At 45.8% G+C, this 20330-nt stretch overlaps 1 protein-coding gene across 2 annotated transcripts in view; it reads right to left on the reverse strand.

The window, feature by feature from the left end:
- MARCHF4 (membrane associated ring-CH-type finger 4) overlaps positions 1-19325 on the reverse strand; it is a 121761-nt gene extending 102436 nt beyond the window's left edge. For both annotated transcript variants that reach the window (XM_074010027.1, XM_005574229.5), the window contains exon 1: positions 16702-19325. In XM_074010027.1, coding sequence (XP_073866128.1) covers positions 16702-17220 — 519 coding nt within the window. In that variant the 5' untranslated portion in view covers positions 17221-19325. The remainder of the gene's footprint in view (positions 1-16701) is intronic.
- Positions 19326-20330: the final 1005 nt, after the last annotated feature.

A 20330-nucleotide genomic window follows, 5' to 3' on the forward strand; every position in this document is an offset into this window, starting at 1 on the left:
TGAAAGGTGCTGATGTATCACAGATATTTTCCAGTCTGAGAATAGGAAATACCAGCTTAGGGATTTGCCTTGCACCTTGAACATGTCCCCTCATCTCTCTGGGTCCTAGTTTCTTCTCCTTCTCCTTCTCTTCTTTTTCTTCTTCTTCTTTTTTTTTTTTTTTTTTTTTCTGAGATGGAGTCTTACTCTGTTGCCCAGCCTGGAGTGCAGTGGTGCAATCTCAGCTCACTGTAACCTCCACCTCCCAGGCTCAAATGATTCTCTTGCCTTAGCCTCCCGAGTAGCTGGGATTGCAGGCACCTGCCACCAAGCCCAGCTAATTTTTGTATTTTTAGTAGAGAAGGGGTTTTTGCCATGTTGGCCAGGCTGGTCTCGAACTCCTGAACTCAAGTGATGAGCCCACCTTGGCCTCCCAAAGTGCTGGGATTACAGGTGTGAGCAACCATGCCCGGCCTCCAGTTTCTCACTTCTAAAGATCAGGAAAACCTGGTGGCTCAAGCCTGTAATCCCAGCACTTCGGGAGGCCCAGACGGGCGGATCACGAGGAGATCAGGAGATCAAGACCATCCTGGCTAACCCGGTGAAACCCCGTCTCTACTAAAAAGTACAAAAAATTAGCCGGGCGCGGGGGCTGGCGCCTGTAGTCCCAGCTACTCGGGAGGCTGAGGCAGGAGAATGGCGTGAACCCAGGAGGCGGAGCTTGCAGTGAGCCGAGATCGTGCCACTGCACTCCAGCCTGGGCGACAGAGCGAGACTCAGTCTCAAAAAAAAAAAAAAAAAAAAAAAAAAGATTAGGAAAACAGTGCCTGCTCTTCCCTCCCACCATAGAAACATGTGCTAGTGGCTCTGCGTGTGTTGGAAGATAAGGAAGCTCCTGAACCCACAAGATTTCTTCCACACCCTCTGGTGGCTTCCAAATAAAAGCTCCATTCAATCAACAAAGATGGCTGTTGTGGAGTTACTGTTCCCAGGCAGGCGCCTCCAAGCACATCCAGACCTCTAGGCTCCTATTACAGAAAGGTCATTAGGACCAACCACAGAAAGGCTGGGCTTAAGAGGACTCGTTGCTAAAGAGGAGTAAGTACATCTCTCCCATCTCTGCACCCTACCCCGCATTCTGGGTCTTAAAGCACAGAGGGTAATTTAAAATGCAACGAGAGGGAGACAGGATTAGGCTGAGTAGGAAGGAACACATTTCTGATGAGGAGAATCAGGGTTAATCTCTTATTGCCATATTTTGACATACACTTCCACCTGGAGAATTCCCTTAACTGCCTTGACTCCACCTACTCATTCTTACTCAACCACTCAAAGGCAAGCCCATGTGGGGGTCCTTCTCCAGCTTTCCCAGGCATCACTAGTCACCCCTCCTGTGCAGTTTTTTTAGCACGACATATGCAACCCTGGTCCACGGCATTCATTATGTCTTGTGGTTGCTCTCAGCACACTAGTCTCTTGCACTAGACTCCGAGCTCCCCATCTTATCTCTGCATTCCTGGGATCTGACACCCAGTGGTGTTCACTCAACCTCTACTGAATGAATGGTCACTGATCCTTTTGCTGCCACTAGACCAGGTGGACCAGAAAGGAAACGGACGACAGGACATTTTCATCTCTAAATCATGACCTTGGGGGATGGAAGATCCCTTAAGAGGTCATCAAGTTGATTCCCCTCATTGAACAAGACTGGTGAATACCTGGTGGGACTCAGTCAGGTCCTCTCTGTCTTTGACTCTCGTCCTCAGCATAATTGTGCCCAAAGCTGTCTTGTCCACTCTCAGCTAATTCCACCTGCCTGTTTGTGAAACTTATTTAATAATTGTATTTTTTTTGTTGTTTTTTGAGACAGAGTCTAACTTTGTCACCCAGGCTAGAATACAGTGGCGTGATCTTGGCTCACTGCAACCTCCACCTCCCAGGTTCAAGTGATTCTCCTGCCTCAGACTCCCGAGTAGTTGGGATTACAGGCATGCGCCACCACAGCCGGCTCATTTTTGTATTTTTAGTAGAGATGGGGTTTCACTATGTTGGTCAGGCTGGTCTTGAACTCCTGACCTCAAGTGATCCACTCGCCTCAGCCTCTCAAAGTGCGGGGATTACAGGCGTGAGCCGCTGCGCCTGGCCCTAACACTTGTATTTTTATCATCTTTTTATTAACCAAACAATATGGAAATTTTCAAGCACATATAAAAGTAGAGAGAAAATTAGAATAAACCTCCCATGTACCCAGCACCCACCTTCAGCAATGACATGCACAATCAGTCTTGTTTTACTTATAGTCACTCGATTATGTTGAAGCAAATTCCAGCCTCATGTCAAAGACACACTTTTTTACTTGAATTGCATTTGTAGAAAGAATAAAAATTAATTTAAATCTCTAGGGTCACTTCCCAATAAGTGGATTTTTGTTTGTTTGTTTGTTACGTTTTTGGTTGGAGGTAGAAAGTCCTTGAAATCACATCACGTACTCTTTCTGATACTCAAACAGATTTTTTATTTTTTTGGAGGCAAATGCGTAATGGATGTCAAGAAACCAGAAATAAGACAGCAAGTATTGCACAGAATGCCTGCATTGACTTTGCAAAGACCAGACCCTCTGGGTTCTCCCTGGAACAAAGATACACAAAAGGCTGGAGCAGCCAAATGGGCCAACCCCTGGAGTGCCTTTTGTCTTTTGTGTTAAAAAGTTGCATTTCGTGCAGACCCAGCCTCCTCCCCCAACCCCTCAGTCTTCTCCTTCGCTCCTACCCACAGGCACACATACAGCAGAAGGGACACCTCTGCACACTCACTGGCCGCCTACACTCATTCACCTGCCAATGGCTGGTTTTGGCACTTGTTTTCCAAACCAGTCGAACTGACAGCCCCAGGACTAGAAAGCTCTTTTGGCTCCACAGAGGCTTAAATCTGTGGCTCCTAGAGGGATCACCACGGGATAAATCAAAAGATACAACCCACATTCCTTCAATGTGCGAAGGCACTTTTTTGGCAGTGTCGGGTTAGGAAGTGTTCAAGAACACTGCATAGTGGCCAATGCTGTTTGTGCTGATCATCATTAACTCTGTTTATATGCTGAAGGGCCCGTATTGGGGAAAATTTCCTGCCCACTCAACACCGCACTGCCCCGGTGTCAATCCTGTCGATCTCAAAGCATGCAGTATACTTACACCTGAGGAACTGCGTGAAGCATGTTTATCATCCGCTTTGGACAGAAGGGGAAGGAAAGACCAGAAAGGGAACGAAGACTTCTCAGGAGCCCGTTTCATGCACTGGGCTACGTATTGTCTTCTTAAATTCCAAAACAATTCTATGAGGTATTTATTTTCATTAGCCCCCTATGACAGATAGAGGACACTGAAGTTCAAAGGATTTAACTGATATGCCTAAAGTCACACAGCTAGTAAATGATAGAGCCTGAATTCTAACACAGGTTTTTCTAACCAGCAAATCCATGCTATTTTTGCTATACCGGTAATTCACAATTATTCCAATTCGCAATAATTCGCAATTATTCTACTTTTATATGTGCTTGAAAATTTCCATATTGTTTGGTTAATAAAAAGATTATAAAAATACATGACAAACATGCTTCACGCAGTTCCTCAGGTGTAAGTATACTGCATCCTCTCCCCTTTTAAGTGAATTTTTTAACTTTTCATTTTGAAATAACGTTAAACTTATTTTTAAAAATTATAAAAATAGGCCGGGCACAGTGGCTCACGTCTGTAATCCCAGCACTTTGGGAGGCCGAGGTGGGTGGATCACTTGAGGTCAGGTGTTTGAGACCAGCCTGATCAACATGGTGAAACCCTGTTTCTACTAAAACTATAAAAATTAGGTGGGCGTGGTGGTGGGCCCCTGTAATCCTAGCTACTAAGGAGGGTGACACAGGAGAACTACTTAAACCTGGGAGGCGGAGGTTGCAGTGAGCTGAGATCGTGCCACTGCACTCCAGCCTGGGCAACAAAATGAGACTCCATCTCAAAAAAAAAAAAAAAAAAAACAGCATGAAGATTTCTCATATGACTTTCAGCCAAGTTCCCCAAAAGTTAAATCTCATTTAACCATAGTACAATTACCCAAACTAGGAACTTAACATTGATACAAGTCTAGTAACTAATCTACAGACCTTATTTGAATTTCACCGAGGGTCCCACTAATGTCCTTTACGTGGTCCAGAATCCAATCCAGATTATACAAAGTATTTAATTGTTATATCACCTTAGACTCTTCCAATCTGAGACAGTTCTCCATCATTCTATATGTACACTTTTATATACACACACACACACTTTTTTGACATGATCTCGCTCTGTCACTGAGGCTGGAGTGTGTAGTGCAGTCATGGCTCCCTGCAGCCTCTGCCTCTGGGTCCAAGCAGTCCTCCCACCTCAGTCCCCTGAATAGCTGGGACCACAGGCGTGTACCACCATGCTTGGCTAATTTTTAAATTTTTTTTGTAGAAGTAAAGTTTCACTATACTGCCCAGTGTGGTCACAAACTCCTGGGCTCAAGCAATCTTCCTGCCTTAGTCAGTCAAAGTGCTGGGATTGCAGGAATGAGGCACCATGCCCGGCCGTTCTTCTATATCTTTCCTGATGTTGAGACTTTGGAAAGTACTGGCTAGTTATTTTATACAATCTCTCTAATTAGACTCTTTTTAATATTCAGAAAGTATCACAAACCCTCAAATGACTGTAGTTATATTTTGAGTATCTCTTTGAGAATATATTTATTGACAAGCTACAGTAAATTGAAGGATGCTTTTGAGTTTGTTCCATATACATTTGAAAAATAGTAAGTATATCTGTGAGATCATTTTACTTAGCTACAGGCAATGGTTGGGTATATTTAGTTTCATCTATTCCTGACAGATGATATCATGGTAGCTCCTCCTGAGGTCAGCAGCCCACAGTCATACACAGTCGAAGGCAGACATTTTCGAAGTTTGAAGAAAACAATAGAGAGCTTGTGAGGTCATATAAAAACACCAAGCACTAATGTTTAATGTATATTTGTGATTTTATTGTATGTTTGTGTTCTGCATTATGCTAACATTTTCACATTCATTATATCAGTTAACCTCACAACAACCTCTGGGACAGGTACTGTTATTATCATTGCCATTCTACAGTGGAGAAAATTAAGATTCTGAGTCTATAAGTGACTTGCCCAAGGATACACATCTACTGCACAGTAACAGTGGGATCTGAAAGCAGTTCTGCCTGACTCTATAAGCCCTGTGTTCTTATCAACCTTGCTAGTTTTCTACAAAAGCATCTCTGACTCCTTGCTTTCATTGTCCTTGTGCCAGGAACATCCTTCATTTTCTATTTCCCAAATTCTTTTCCCTTTTCAGCCTTTAATGTCCAGTTTTTAGGCCATTCTTCTAGGGAGGCATCTGCTATAGGTGGAAGGAAGAATTGGATTTATATCAACCCCAGGTGTGACTGGGGCATCACAAGGCATAAAAGAGGACAGCAGAACTAGAAGCAGCTTGGATATTCCAGAGTACAACCTCCTCTTTTTATAAAAGAGCAAATAAGAACAATAACTAGTAATACTTATTGCATGCTTAATGTGGGTCAAGTGGTGTTCTAAAAGCTTGCCATGTGTTTTTTCATTCATTCACTCACTCTACCTTTATTGAGGTAGAGACTTCTAGAACTCACCCATCTCTGGAAAAAAAGCCTTCGTCTTTTTGCCAGCACCCAGAAGGATTATACTCCCCACCCCTATTGCTGTTAGGCAAAAACATATTCCTAGATCCAGCCAGGGAGTTGTAGGCAAAAGTGATATGTCAGTCCTGAGTTGAAACACTTCGTTGTTGGGGCTTAGTGAGCTGTGAGGGATGGAGCTGTGTACCATCTGTTGCCCTGCTCTGGGATCTAGGGGAAAGAAACCAAATGGGGAGAAATGGGAAGCGAGCCCCAGATTTGGCTTCACTCAAGAATACCCTGAGAACATAATTCAGGAGTGGGAATTTATGGTTGTATTAGTCAGGGAAATTAACATTAGCTGGGTAACAGACAAACCCCCAAGCTTCAGTATCTTAACGCAATCAAAGTTAGCATTTCCCTCATGTCAGAGCCCATGTTGGTCAGACTTTTCCATCTTGCAGATATCCCATCTAGGACTTAGAGTTCTCAGATCCCTGAGGCAGGGGAGAAGAGAGATGCAAGAGGCATCCCTTCCTGCCTCTGCCATGGGTGACACATGCCTCTTCATTCCTAGTCACATGGCCCTGTTGTAGCCAAGTACCCCCATTTTTCTACAAAAAAGAGAATGAATTATTATTTTTATTATTTTTTCCTCTTATTTTCTCTTTTCTCTGTTTCCCCCTATTCCCCACTTCCTACTTAGTCCTTTAGAAAGGCAATTATAGCTTTTCACCTCCTCTTCATCAGGCTCTCCCTACAGGGCAAGTTCACCTAACTATGTACTTAGAAGCTTGAGTGGAACTCACCCACCAGGAGGTTGCCTCAAGAGACAACAGTCAATCTACAACCCCAAGTATGCCCACTACAAAACTCTCTCCCACCTGGAAAGCTTCGGTCACATTTACAGTCTAGTTCTGCTCTTGAAGATGCCAGCAGTCACCAGCTTGACCACCCAGTAGATAAGGCACTGAAATGAGTTATGCAGACCTCCACCTGCTTGCTTCCTCCACTGTGTGTCTTTCGCGCTGAGACCCCTTCTAAAAGCACCTGATTTCTGCTCTAAAAACGAAGTGGTACCTTTAAGGCAAGAAGCCTGTACTTCTTCCCCTAAGCTAGCTTTAGAATAAAAAGTCACTTTCTTCATAGCAGATCTTACTCTTATTAATTGAACTCTGCCAGTGCTGAATGACTGAACTTGCATTTTTGATTACATCATACCCTCCCAACTAACTCTCCTCTCCTCCTCCAGGGCCCACACCTCTGTTCCTTGTTCCAGAACCTCAGGTCTGGTGGACACATGTCTTCTCCCCATTTGGTTTCCTACTAATACACAGTATTCCTGAAGTAATCATCTACTTTGGAATTCTCAAAGCCAGAGACTGAAAATGCCCTGGGATCACAGCCTGGGACTCCATGTATCATCTCCTTCCTGAAGCACTTCTTGATGTCCACAGATGTTTCAAAACTACTTTAAAGTATAGCCAGGTCAGAATAACTTCAGTCACTTATGCTTTTTGATGTATTCATGTACCATCTATACTATTATTTTCTTCAAACTTAACATTTGCCTTTAAATGTCTCACATTTCTATTTCAATAAATTTATTTCTAAGGGAGACTTTTTGTCACTGCCATAAATGAAAGACTGGTACCATTTGCCATAAAAAGAATAGACAAACTCTGGGACATCCATGCGATGGAATATTATTCAGTGCTAAGAAGAAATGTGCTATCAACCACAAAAAGACACTGAGACATGGAGGAAGTTTAAATGCATATTACTAAGTGAAAAAGCCAATCTGAAAAGGCTATACACTATCTGATTCCAATTATATGACATCCTAGAAAAGGCCAAATATTTTGCCAGGAGATTGGGAGTGGAAGCAGGGAGACGAATAGGTGGTGGAGCACAGCGGGTTTTTAGGTATGATACCATACCATAGGTTTTCTGTGTGATACCATAATGGTGAATACATGTCACTATATGTTTGTCAAAACCCTCAGAATGTACGATACCAACAGTGAACCCTCATGTATTCTATGGACTTTGGGTGATAATGATGTGTCAATGCAGGGTCAGTTGTAACAAATGTTCCACCCTGGTGGGATTTTTTTTTTTTGCTTTTATTTTGTTTTGTGGAGATGGAGTCTTGCTATGTTGCCCAGGCTCGTCTCAAACTCCAGGGCTCAAACGATCCTCCCACTTCAGCCTCCCAAAGTGCTGGGATTACAGCATGAGCCATTGTGCCTGGCCAAAGTACGGGTTGTTGATGGTAGGGTAGCAGGGAGTACATGGGAACTCTCTGTACTTTCTGTTCAATTTTGCTGTGAACCTAAGGCTGCTCTAAAAAAATGAAGCCCATTAAAAAAAGGAGTAGACACATACAAATATAAACAAAACAAGGTGAGAAATTCTAGCTAAAATAAGTGCATGTCCGAAGATCTGAGTCTAATGCCTTCTTTCTTTGTTTATAAAGCAGACTGACATCCCTAGAAAGGTGTTAAATACATATTATCACTAGGGTGAGATTTTCTCCTAGACATAATCATGAAGCATGAGAGCAGACTGAAAAGGGAACAACATTCTTACCTGGGGATCAACGTTATTTAACATCATGTCTGTCTGGGGCTGTCCATCCCATCCTAGGTTTTCAGAAACACCAGTCCAAGGAGGACCTTCAATGCAAACCTCTTGCTTGCATATTGGGCAAGCATTTCCTCTGCAACTTCCTCTGCATGCTTGTCTGCATGCATGGTCTGCCCCTGACCTGTAGGGACTCAAAGTGCAGGAAAGTGTCTTTCTACATAGCTCCTGCCAAGCAGAGAGTGCTGCTTCATAAAGATCTGTCAGGGACCTGGTGATGATGGAGATGGATAAAGACAACGATGTTGGGAGTGAGGGACCCAAGGAAGAGAGGACAGAGTTCAGCTGAATCAGACAATACAGAGGCAGAAAATCTGCTAAACAGAGACTGGTCCAAAACACCCATCCCTGATTGTCAGTCATAAAAACAGCTTGGGGTTTACTGTGATGGAAGCATAGCCTTAGACATCTGATTTTTTAAAGACTTCAGTGAGAGAGGGTAGTAGGAAAAGCAACAGTGTGATCTGAGGGCTCCATTCCAGGTCTCTGAGACACACTAGTGGGATGGGGTAAATATCACTCCCTTTCAGTTAGCAGCTGTTGTGTGCCTAGATCTTTAATGCATCATGTCAATTCCTTACAAATGCTCAAACTCAGTATTTTATCTCTGTTTTATAAACAATAAAATCTAGGTCCAGGGAAGTTAAATAAGTTGCCCAAGACCACTCAGCTGGGAAAGGCCCCAAATGGGAATGAAATCCATGTCTTTTGGACTTCAAAGCCCATGTTCTTCCCGTCATTCTGCAATAGAATAAGGAAATGCATGCTAGCCAAATGGTCTTAAGCCAAGATAATGATCACTATGATTACTAGGACAAGAATCATCACTATTTGTCATTATAGAAACAGTAAATGAGGTTGGATGAGATTGCAAGGGGTCATCCATACCCCCGTTGCTTGGCCTTTTAGTTTATACACATATGTGTGCACACACGCATGCACACACACACAAATATATCCTCTACCACACATATACATATAAATATAGCACTATTAATCCGTAATGAACATGTGCAAGTAGCAGGGGGAAAGGATTAGCAAATAATGAGTCCCTACTGTTTGCAGAGCCCTATGCTAGCCACTGGGGTGGCTTCAAGAGGGTTCTTTCAGACATTGATGTTGATTCTATTCAACCACATCCAAAACAGTCTTTCCATAAAGGAGAAAAATAACTTGATCTGTCCTTCTCAACACCTCTATGGACAGGTCCTGCAAAACACCTCACGAGTACAATTCGCTGGGTTCAGGAATGGGGCCCTTGTATACCTCTTGTGAGTCATGAAGTCATTCTTGGATCACAGAGTTGGGTAGAACCTGTATTTGGAAACTCCCCCCTTTCTTTCCCTGACAATTTGCATCTACCTGGATTTCAAATTGTAACTTACTCAATTTTGCTCTTTTGTCATGAGACAGTCAGCCCCAGGTACACCTCACCTTTGCTTTTACCATACACAGAATGGGGTATCAAATGTGTACTATATGTACATGTAAACTCTGGCTTACATATGATGCATCTCGGGAGGGGGATGGTATGCAGCTTGGGCCACACAGTATTTGCTTGCCAGCTCCTTTACATCCAGGCTTACTTCCAACTTGGCTTCCTTCCCAGCAAACAAGCAGCAGCTCGCTCATCCCCACACTCCTTTGAGTGTCTCCTCTCCCTCCAACCTCCTCTCCCTCCCCCATCTCACAGGCCACAGCTGGACTTTTCCAGCATACCAGCTGGAAAAACAGGCAGAAAGAGAGAATCCCAATATCTCTCCTTTTTCTCTCCCAGCCTCTTGTGAAATCCATATTTTGTAACTTCCTGCCCTGCTAGCCTTAAGTCACTTTCTCGATGGGGGCCTCAGCTAGAAGCCACATCCAATAAATTGGTCAACTCACCCCAAGCTGATCCTGGTAAGTGAAGGATTACTACAAACTGAACACTGTGTAGAGAATCTTACAATCAATTGATTTGAGAACTGCTCTGCAACTGCCAAGACACAGGCATCTCCCTTCCTCTCGTTCCCAGTTCTGCCTGTGAAAGCGAGACAGATGCATTCAATGTTGTATTCGTGCTTATGCGTGACCAAGTGTGTACATGTAAGACAGCGATATCTGTGAAATAACCTGTAACCCTGTGGTGGGGTTTTAACATCCTTACCTTACCTCCCAATAGAGAATTAGAGCTTTGGTAAGAGGCTTGAGTGAAGAAAAGTTTCTTGGAGCTTCCAATTTAAGTAGGACCAGGACTGACAGAAATAGGAACTGAAAGCTCACAACTCTTGGAGGTAAGTGGGCTCCCCCTTTCCCAGGATGATTTTGTATCCTTGGGTCCATGATGGTGTCTGTTGCCTATTGGCCATGAAGGACTTGCTCTCCCATCATGATGTATGCATGGTGAAAATTTACAATTGCAGCATTGTAAATGGCTGGTAACACCTTAGGATTTCCATGAACACAGGACAGAAACTGTTCTTTCCAATCTTTGCTGAAGATATATTTGTATATGCCATGTAATGTGTTTACTGAGCCTAGATGTCCTGAGATAAGATAACCCCTTGAATTGGAGAAGGTGAGGGGATCATCTCTTTTTGCTTAGATTAAAAATCTCCCAGACCCCAAAATTATCTTATTTATGAATTCTAACTCCCAAGCTCAGAAGGGATCTTGAGGATTATCTAGTCCCAGGTCCCCATAAGATCTCACTTCTAAGGCAGCCTATAAGATCTTGGGACAGCTTTCATGGAAAGTTTGTATAATAGTGAAACCCAAGTTTACTTCCCTGGAAATTCTATCACTATCGAAGGCACTGCCCTGTGGACCCTTTCTTCTGCAGAGCACATCTTTGGCATTTGATACCACTTTTTTCCTAAATGTTCTCTTTTCCCCAGTTCTCCTACCTATGAAGCTGCCCACTGGAGGAGCTCCAGAGGCTGGTCCTTTCAAGAAATACTCATACAGCATGAAGCAGGTGCCAGGTACTGGGTTGAGAGCTGATGATCCAGCAACGAATGAACACACACAGTTCACTTCCTCCAGGGATCTTGTAGTCCCTTTGCAGTGCTCCCCTTAGACCTAGACAAGATAACCTCTAGCTCTAGAGGACCCCACTCTGCTCCCCCTTCAGCTGAACCTCTCCCCACAGTGTGAGGAGTCTGCAGGGTCAAGGAACCTCACCTGTCTTCTGGAATATGCTCCAATTACCTGGAACTCTGGAATTCCTGTCCAGAGAGCCATGAACTTGCTCCCAGGACCTGCAGGACTCTCTTCTTTGGATCCATAAACTCTTCCCTCCCTGGCCCAAGGGCAGGGATTGGGGCAAGGCACCACTGTTTGGGGCATGGTATGGACAGAGCTTGGACAAGCCAGCAGGACTGTGTGTACACGTGGGTCCAAGGCTCATTAGTACAGGCTAGAGTCAGCATTGGAAAGAGAATCAGAATGTCCTGTAGACCAAAAGACAGTTATCCTCATTTGACTAGCACAGAATCCAGAGACATCTAAAAGTTCTAAATTCAAACCTGTCTCCCAGGTTGTTTTCAAGGAGTATTTGTTAGGAAAGGAGGATAAAATATATTTTAACAGTTTGTTAGCTGGATTTACTGCTTTTAAATATTTTGGCCCATGGTATGTGAGGTTCCATTTATACTCCTGCCCCAGGGCCTGTAAATGTGAGGGATGGGTCTCTTCTTTGTGGAAGACAGATACTAAATAACCACACAAAGAAATGTAAAATCAAACCATAGCACTAAGACGACTAAGTACACCATTTAAGTCTCTTCTAAAATGCTCTACTTGAGCTCCATTCCCAGGTTTTCATTGCATCTTAGGATCTCCAGATTCCCCATGCCCTGAAAAGCCATATCTTATTCCCAACTAACCGAAACACTGACTAGACCATTCCATACAATTATTGCCCCTTCTGAACACAGAATTCCAGGGAAGCCAACCCCAGAAAGAATAAAAAGGCAGATTAAGCTTGCTAAACTTATCCAGATACACGTCCTACTTTCCATTAGGGCCAGAACAGGTGGCCTCCCACCCTAGCTTCTGACTGCCATGGTGGATTTCGTCTTTGCACCCACCTCTAGGCACTCCACAGCTGCCTAGCTGGGAGGCGGATTCGCCTCTTTTCAAGGTATCCATGTGTGGAGTGCCTGGAGGTTGTTCCACAAAGATAAAATCCTCCATGGCAGTCAGATGTGGGGGTGGGGGACACACATCTCTTCTGCTTCCATCTGTCCAACCTCAGCCTGGCAGCCTAAATCTATTTCTTCTCACTTGGTCTTCGGCAGCAATAGAGAAGTCTTCTCTAACTAACTGTAGATAAAGTGGCAAATTCCCCGACTTGTCTTTTTCAATAGGCACCCCGCCCACTAGCTGCTTTTAAATACACATCTCTTTCTTGTACCTGATATTACTGTAATTCACTCAGCCTCACTGTCTGTGTGTTCTTGATTTCTATCAGCCCCTGTGATGTCTGGGTTAGATTGTGACACTCCCAGAGGGCAGGACCACATCTACCCTGCATCTCTGGACCTTGTCCAGCAGAACAGCAGGCAAAAGGTAGGTGCTTAATAAAGACTTTGATGATGGAAATGGACAAGCTGCGCTCTGTGCCTAGAGCATTATAAGTCTGCAAGAAACAGTCCACATACATGCCACAATCATAGTGGCTTCCTGACAGCCTGTGGGCTAGGGCACACTTTTCCTTTTAAACAAGGCAGGAACAGCACTCTCTTGAATCTGAGATAGTAATAATAACAATAACAAAATGCTATGATAGCACTGCTCTTATAGTATTGACTGATTTGATGCTCAGAATAATCTTATGACATAGGGACTATTATTATTTTCCCAGTTGTACAAATGAGGAATCCAAGACACAGACAGGGTGTATAACTTGTTCAGGCCTATAGCTGGGGACATCTGGCTTCAGAGAGTTCAGATTACCCACAATGGTACATTGTCCCACAAAGTGGGCTAGCGCAGCTTCAACGAAAAAGGGAGAGTGAGGAAGTTTTGAGCTGGACTCTGGTTCTACAGTCTCATGGGTCCTGACCCCTGCTCAACATGAATGAATGGTGGAGAGGAGAGAGGCTACTCAGTAGCTTTTTAGCATGGAGCCAAGTAGGTTCTCAGAGCAAGTGTTCACACCTATCCCTCTCTCAGTTCCTGTCTTCTCTTCCATTTTTCCAACATGCTAAGCTCATTCACATTCACGCTTTTGAACTTGCTATTTCCTCCACCTGAAATGCTCTTCCCCTAGACCTATGCATTGCCGGGCCCTTCTCATCATTTAGGTATCAGCTCAGATGACACATTCTTAGGAAGACTTTTCCTGATTACCCTATCTAATGTGGTGGTGCCTTTCCTACTACCTCCCTTTCATTCCTTTCTAACTCATTTTCCTTTTTTAAATTTCATCACGGCACTTAAATTACCTTATTTTCTTACTATTTTACTTGTCTATGTATGGTCTCTACCAGAATGTCAGCTTCAGGAGAGCAGAAATTTCATCTGTTTTGTTCACTCCTGAATACTCATGCCTGGAACAGCAACGGGCACACTGTAGATGCCCCCAAAAAATTGTTAAATAAATGCATGCACCAATGAATGGATGCAAAGTCCTTTGTAGGTAGGTGCAAAGGTGAAACTAGCTGGATTCTCTTGTTCCTCACCACAGATATTGCAAGCCCTTGGCAGGAAAGGACCAAATATTCATTTTTTGGGCAGTTGTTTAGCCCCTATAGCAGTAGCAAATGATTGGGGTGATGGGGAGTGGGGAGGTGGGGGTCTGCTTAATTCCTTTGTTTGGCCAGAGATAACACCAAGATATTCAGCTACTAAGATTGCAGACCACATTTCCTCCAGGGCCATGTGTAGACAATTGCTGAACAGCTCTCTCCCTGAACAGAAACTAAAATACAGAAATTTTTTCTCTCTCTTTCCCCCATTCCCCCTCCCTCCTCCTCCTCCTCCTCCTCTCTCTGTCCCTCTCTTTCTCCTTCCCCTCTGCTGCTGTTGCCCTTCTATCTCTCTATCTCTCTCTTCCTTCTCTAGAGTTTCCCTTATCTTCTCTCCTTTGTCTCTTTCATAGAAATGCTGTGGGAAAAAAAAAAAAAAAAGAAGAAAGTGGGAAACTGTATTCTCCACACCTAATGCAGTACTCACATTGCTCTTATTACTGCTATAACACAATCCCATTAAAGCCTCTTGGTTCCTGCACAGATAAAGTAAACCCCCAAAACATAATAATCATATGCAGGAAGTGCTTAATTTGATCCAGTCTTAATGCAGACTTGGCCCCCTAATCCTCTCACATAATAGAGCCCATTCCTTTACTGGTGTTAGCTTTTTTTATTCAATGCTTTATTTATGACACATCATCAAAATAATGAACAAGAAAGGAAAGCTTCTAACCTCTGACCAGATCTTGTATCACATGAGGGTATTTCACAATATTGCCATTTTTTTTTCTTTTTCTTTTTTCAATAAAATACAGCTTTCTGTTATCAAAATACATGCTCATTATATATAAATCCCTTCCAAGATATTTTTTATACTTGTTTTCTCCTGGATTCTCCCAACACACCTCTGAGGAAGGGAGAGGGGCATGAAAAGGTGTCTCCAAATCATGTAAGTTGGAAAAGCAGCCCAGAGGCATAAAGCTATTTGGAGAAGTTCACACAGCAGGGGAAATATTATCCCAGGGCACCTCCAAGTCCTGCTGTTTTCTAGATACAAGAGTGCTCTTGCCAGAAGCCACACTCGCAGCAGCCCCTGTGACATGCAGACCTGAGCCCATATGGGAGACAAAAGAAATGCCTTAGGAATTTAGGAAGCTAAATAATTCTTTCTTTTGAAAAGTATGAAGTACTTGATGGTGGCAAGAGCCTGATATTAAAGTGAGGCACCCTCTTGTTGTCAGCCAAGCCACTCTATCCCACAGCTCTGATGGAGCCTGGTGCTGGAAGTAGAGAGAAGGACTGAAGGAAAGGCACTCTGGAAGTTTTTTCCTAACAGGAGTTTTCAACTCTGGACAACACTTTATTGGATACTTAGGTAATCTTAGTCATAAGAAGGAAGAATCCAGCCCCCAGCCTCTCAGAGACATTTATTCATACTGAGATCTATATCACTTCCCCTCATAATTCCAAGCTGTAGCTCCAGGAATCGCTAGTCCCTAAAGTTCTTTGTCCATTGAAAGCAAAGCAAGAAAATGAATGAAAATGCCAGCTAAGCCTGCGTCTTACAGAGCACACCCTCAGCAAGAACCAGAGCCAGTCAAAGCCTGGCATGGCATCCTGCTGCACTACCACTTCCACAAGGAGTATCCAGAGGTCTTCTCTGCACTTCAGGAAACTACTGAAGAAGTGGCTGATGGGAACACATAACCTTGCCCACCTTGCAATTGAATATTCCTTCTCCAGCATCACTTACTGGCTGAGCCTTTCTATCTGTGATTCTTTGGAGAGTGTTGCCACCTTCTATGGTTCTTGAAGAATGTACACATGCTATCCAGCACTACTGGCACTAGATTGTAGGTGAACTTAGGAGAGGTGTTTGTGAAAAATCTGAATGAATAGGGTAGGGAAAACCTGCCAGACTTGGGAAAGCTCTGGTCCATGAGAGAGTTGGCATTCCCTATCCTGGATGGGCAGCATTTAAGGGATTTTCTAAGTCAATACACTTTAGGTCTGAAAGGAGAAATAACAAGATACCTTATTCCCTACTCCAGTCCTTTAAACTCACTCTCATTCCTATTTACCTGCCTGTTTTCAACATAGAAAAATTTGGGTCTGCCAAGAAGTGTCTCAGCAAACCATTTAGTCTTGGGCCTAGAATCCCTCTCCATTTCCTCCTCAGTCGCTAGAACATAATGCCGAGATGTCAATGTGATATGAAAGAAAGTTGTCCAAAGTGAAAGAACAAGCTTACTGGATTTCAACCTATGAGAATAGGAAAAGAGAACAAGATCTTGGCATACTCTCAGAGCAGGAAGAAGTTGGGATATGGGACTGAAGATGAGCTAGACGAAATGTTATTAACAACAAATTAGATAAAAGGATATCTTGGCAACCAGTGTGAATGTACCACCAAGTTTCTTCACTCCGTTACTTCTAGATCTTCTATTCTGAGGATGTTTGTGAAATTTGGAGATGGAATTGGAGACACTAGCATTGGAAAGAAAATGCAAAACCTAGAACACAAACGAACCACCAAGCAGGCTCCATGGGGAACCAGACACTCATTGGGCAAAGTTAACCACAAGAAATATCAATGAGGGCTCTTAAACATAGAGTCCTCATACTAGAGGCAACATAATGGTTCCCCAGGGCAAGCAGGCGAGTAGCAATCTGCAAGACCTGAAAATACCACAGGAAGCAGGACAAGAGAAAAGGGGACTCACCTGTTCTGGCCCCTGGAAGCAGATGCGGCAGAGTGGGGTCCTCATACCACTGTCCAAGCTGCTGCCCAGTGAGTAACGATCCTCGGTCTTCTCCTTACAGAAGTCATCTGAGGAGGCACTGCTGAGCAGTGAGGCAGGTGGCTCTGTGGCTGGGCCACCCCAGTCATTTTCCACAGAAGAAGGTGGCAAGGGGGGTGGAGGTGGCACAGGAGGGGGCTCCCTGCCCACCACTTCTCGGGGGCCCCTCCAGCCTGCCCACCCCCCGGCGCCCAGAGCCGGAAGGGTGTTGTTGTTGGCCGCCAAACCGGGGGGCTGGAGGTCGCCGTGCATGGGCAGGGGCGCTTGAGGAGGGCGCCGCAGTAAGAAAACCTTCAGGTCATTGAAGAGCATGCGGCAGCGGCACTTGAGGAGACCCTGGTGGCGCAACATCTGGGGGGCTGGGGCGCACAATCCACAGCAGTACCAGCCGCAGCAGCAGCACCACCACCACCAGAGCAGCCCACACAGGGGCATCAGCATGTGCCCCGTGGAAGAAGAGAGCCCAAGAGGGGTGGCCGGAGTCTTAAAAGAGGGGGACAGGACAGATTTGGGGGCCCACAGTGGATCTGTATTGTGGGGGCAGTCTGCTTTCTCACTGGCTTTTCGTACAACCCCTCCAAGTAGCAAATAAATTGATCCCAGGACTGAGAAGTGTGAGTCACTGGTTCTGAACTCCACCTGCAAAGCCCAATAACAAAAAAGTTTTTCTTGCCCTCACACACCCACCCCAACCTCCAACTTTGTTCAGTGTGTCTCCTTTCTGCCTTTGACCTGAGGACACTGGTAGGAGCAGAGGGTTTGAAGAAGTGTGCTGAAGGGGCCACTAGAGCCTTAAGATCAATGTTGAATTGTTTAAAAGTTCCCCAGGAAAGGATTATTGGGTTCTTCTCAAATTCCTAGGCCGTGAGAAATCTTTCTTTTATATAAAAGGGTGAGGACAATTGTAAATCAAATTTGGAGTGGATTGAACTGGGCTTAGAGAAAACTAGCTCAATGAAGAATTGAAGACTGCATGTGTGAGAGAGAAAAGATAGTTCTTCTCAGGTGGTAGGGGTTAGGGGGAGTCAAGATAGGGGAGGAGAGAAGATTGGGAGAAGTTTTAATTCTCCTGGGCAGAAAACTGGGGCAATTAACCCCCAGAAGCACCAGAGTTGCTTTTAAGAGAGCAGTTGGGTGGGGGAGGGGGTTGCAGGTGAAACTGGGCTAGGGGCTTGTGCTTTGCCTCTGCAGCCAAAGGGCTAAGCAGAAGAGGGGAAAGCCAATTAGGAGAAGAGAGGTAAAATAGAGGGTTAGGAAGGAAAAAGGATGGAAGAAAAAGAAAAGATCGTTTAACCCTTGCAGAGGCGCCTCCTTCCTGAGCGTGAAGATCCTGGCTAGAGGAAGGATGTGTGTACCGGGGTGAGAGGGCGGTGGAGCAGAGAACAGGGGTAGAGGAGGGGGGCGTGTGGGAGAGAACAGGAGAAAGGAGCGGTTACATTATCTCAGCCCCCAGCCCACCCCTGCTGCAGTCGGCAAATCCGTGCCCCCCCCCCCCCTCGGTTCCATCAAAGGTCCCTTCGGGCGAGGGGCAAGAGCCGAGAGAAGGGCAGGTCCGGGCGGGCGAGTGGCCTCGCCTTCTCCTCCTCTTCCTCCTCTGGGTCGCGGTCGCCCTCCTCCTCCGGCTCCGGGTCGGCCCGCGCCCGCAGCTGCTGCTGCGGCGGTGGAGGCGACTGCTGCTCGGCGTCCGGATGTCTCCGGGGCGGGGGCTGCTCGGGCTCGTCCTCTGGCTGCTGCCCGCCGTCCGGCGCGGTCGCGACTCCGGCCTTCATGATCCTCCTCCTCCTCCTCCCCCTTCCCTGGGGGCCAGCCCTGAGCCCCCGCGCCCGGGCAGCGCTGCCATGCAACCAGAAGCGAGGCAGGCGTGGGGGTGGGGGCGGCTGGGGAGTGAGGAGGGGGGGTAATAAAAAATGAAATAATACTAGTGGAATAATTCGGTTCTCAGTCAGGCAAGAGTGCTTCTGAAGGGTGGGGGCGGAGGAGGGCGGCTGCCGGGTCTGCTCGGCAGCTCTGCCCCCGCTACCCCCACCAAGGGCGGCCTCGGCCCGCTCTCTGCCCCCCCACCCCGCCCCTTCCTCCTCTCCGCCGCCTCTGGCTGGCTGGGTTCGCTGTTGCTACCTCTCCTCGCAGATGCAACGAGGTAAGGCTTGTTTGCGGTGCCAGCTGAAGGTGGGGAGGGGGGAGCGAAGCAGTGTGGCCGAGGTGGGAGGCAGCCGGCACTTGGCTCCAGCTTGGTCCTCGCGACTCCCCAAAACCGTATATAAATATATCTCTTATAAAAGCCGAGAGGAAGCAAATCAGATTCCAGGCTGCTGCCAGGTGTTGTCTCGTCTTCCGCCGTTGCTCAGCACCCGCCGCTGCCCCCACTGGCTCGGTTCCCAAAGGGGTGGTGCTGGAAGGAGGTGGCGGGGCGGCTAGCTGACCGTCCGAGAATTGGAAACAAGGTTCTTGCAGCGAGGGAGGCTCTCGGCTATCTCCGCCGCCGGCGCCGCGGCCGCCGCTGCTGCATTCAGCACCCCGGGCGAGTGGACAGCTCCCACCCAGACCCCGCGCGTCACGCTAGTGGGGTCCTGACGCAGACGCCGCGGAGGGATGGAGGAGGGAAAGGGGATGAGAGGAAAAGAAGCTGGAGGGAGAGGGAGCAAGAGGAGGAGAGACTGTGCGAGGGAAGGGGATGGGGAGGGACCAAGGGAAAGGGAGGTAACCAGGAGAGGGAGGGATTGAGGAAGGGAGGGAGGAGGGAGCGAAGTGAAGAGCAAAAGAAAGAAAGAGAAAGGCCACGGGGAGGGAGGGGAGCGATTCAGGCAGTAACTCTTGCGTTTTCCTCAGCAGGAACGTGTCGGTGTGGAAGGTCTGGTTGTAGACTCTCTGCCCGCTGTCCACTATCACAGTTCCCCTCTTTGCACATACAAGACACAGACACCTCTCGACCAGAGACCGTTTCTCTGTTCACGTAAACATTTAAAGTAGATCTCAGTCTGCAAGGTTTCGAGGAGATAAAGTTTTGTGACTTCCACAATGAAGCTGGGACTTGATGGAGATTAAATCCCTCACGACTAAGACCTCATGAGAAGGAAATGCTTCAAATGTTCAAACAGGGAGGAGGATGCTAGTACCATTTTTTTTTTTTTTTGTCAACTTCTTCGTCTAGAATTTAAGCTCCAACTGACAGAGATAATTTTTTAATTCATCTGATCCCATGTGCCTAAGTCAGTGATGGTATGTAGTAAGTGTTCAATGCATATTTGTTGAATGGCTTGTGGCCACCATCACCACAGTCATCACTACTGTAAGTCACAGTCCTCTTTCAATTGTGAATCATAAGAATCCAGAGCAATATTTCATCTTCGTCTTCACCAATATCCCCAGCCTCCTCCCTATTCAAGCCTTTCACTGAGCTGCTGACAAGAGGTAATTTGAAATGGATTTTAATTTCCTCTCCTACTTCTGCTACTGACTCATGTCACCCTACCCTATTTTTCTCAAGGAGTTTCTAGTGAGCAGCAAAGTGTCCCTAAATGTGAAGAGCAAGAAAAAGCAGGAAACTTAAAGTG

The sequence above is a fragment of the Macaca fascicularis genome, chromosome 12 (genome assembly GCF_037993035.2).
Source record: "Macaca fascicularis isolate 582-1 chromosome 12, T2T-MFA8v1.1".
Classification (NCBI taxonomy): Eukaryota; Metazoa; Chordata; class Mammalia; order Primates; family Cercopithecidae; genus Macaca; species Macaca fascicularis.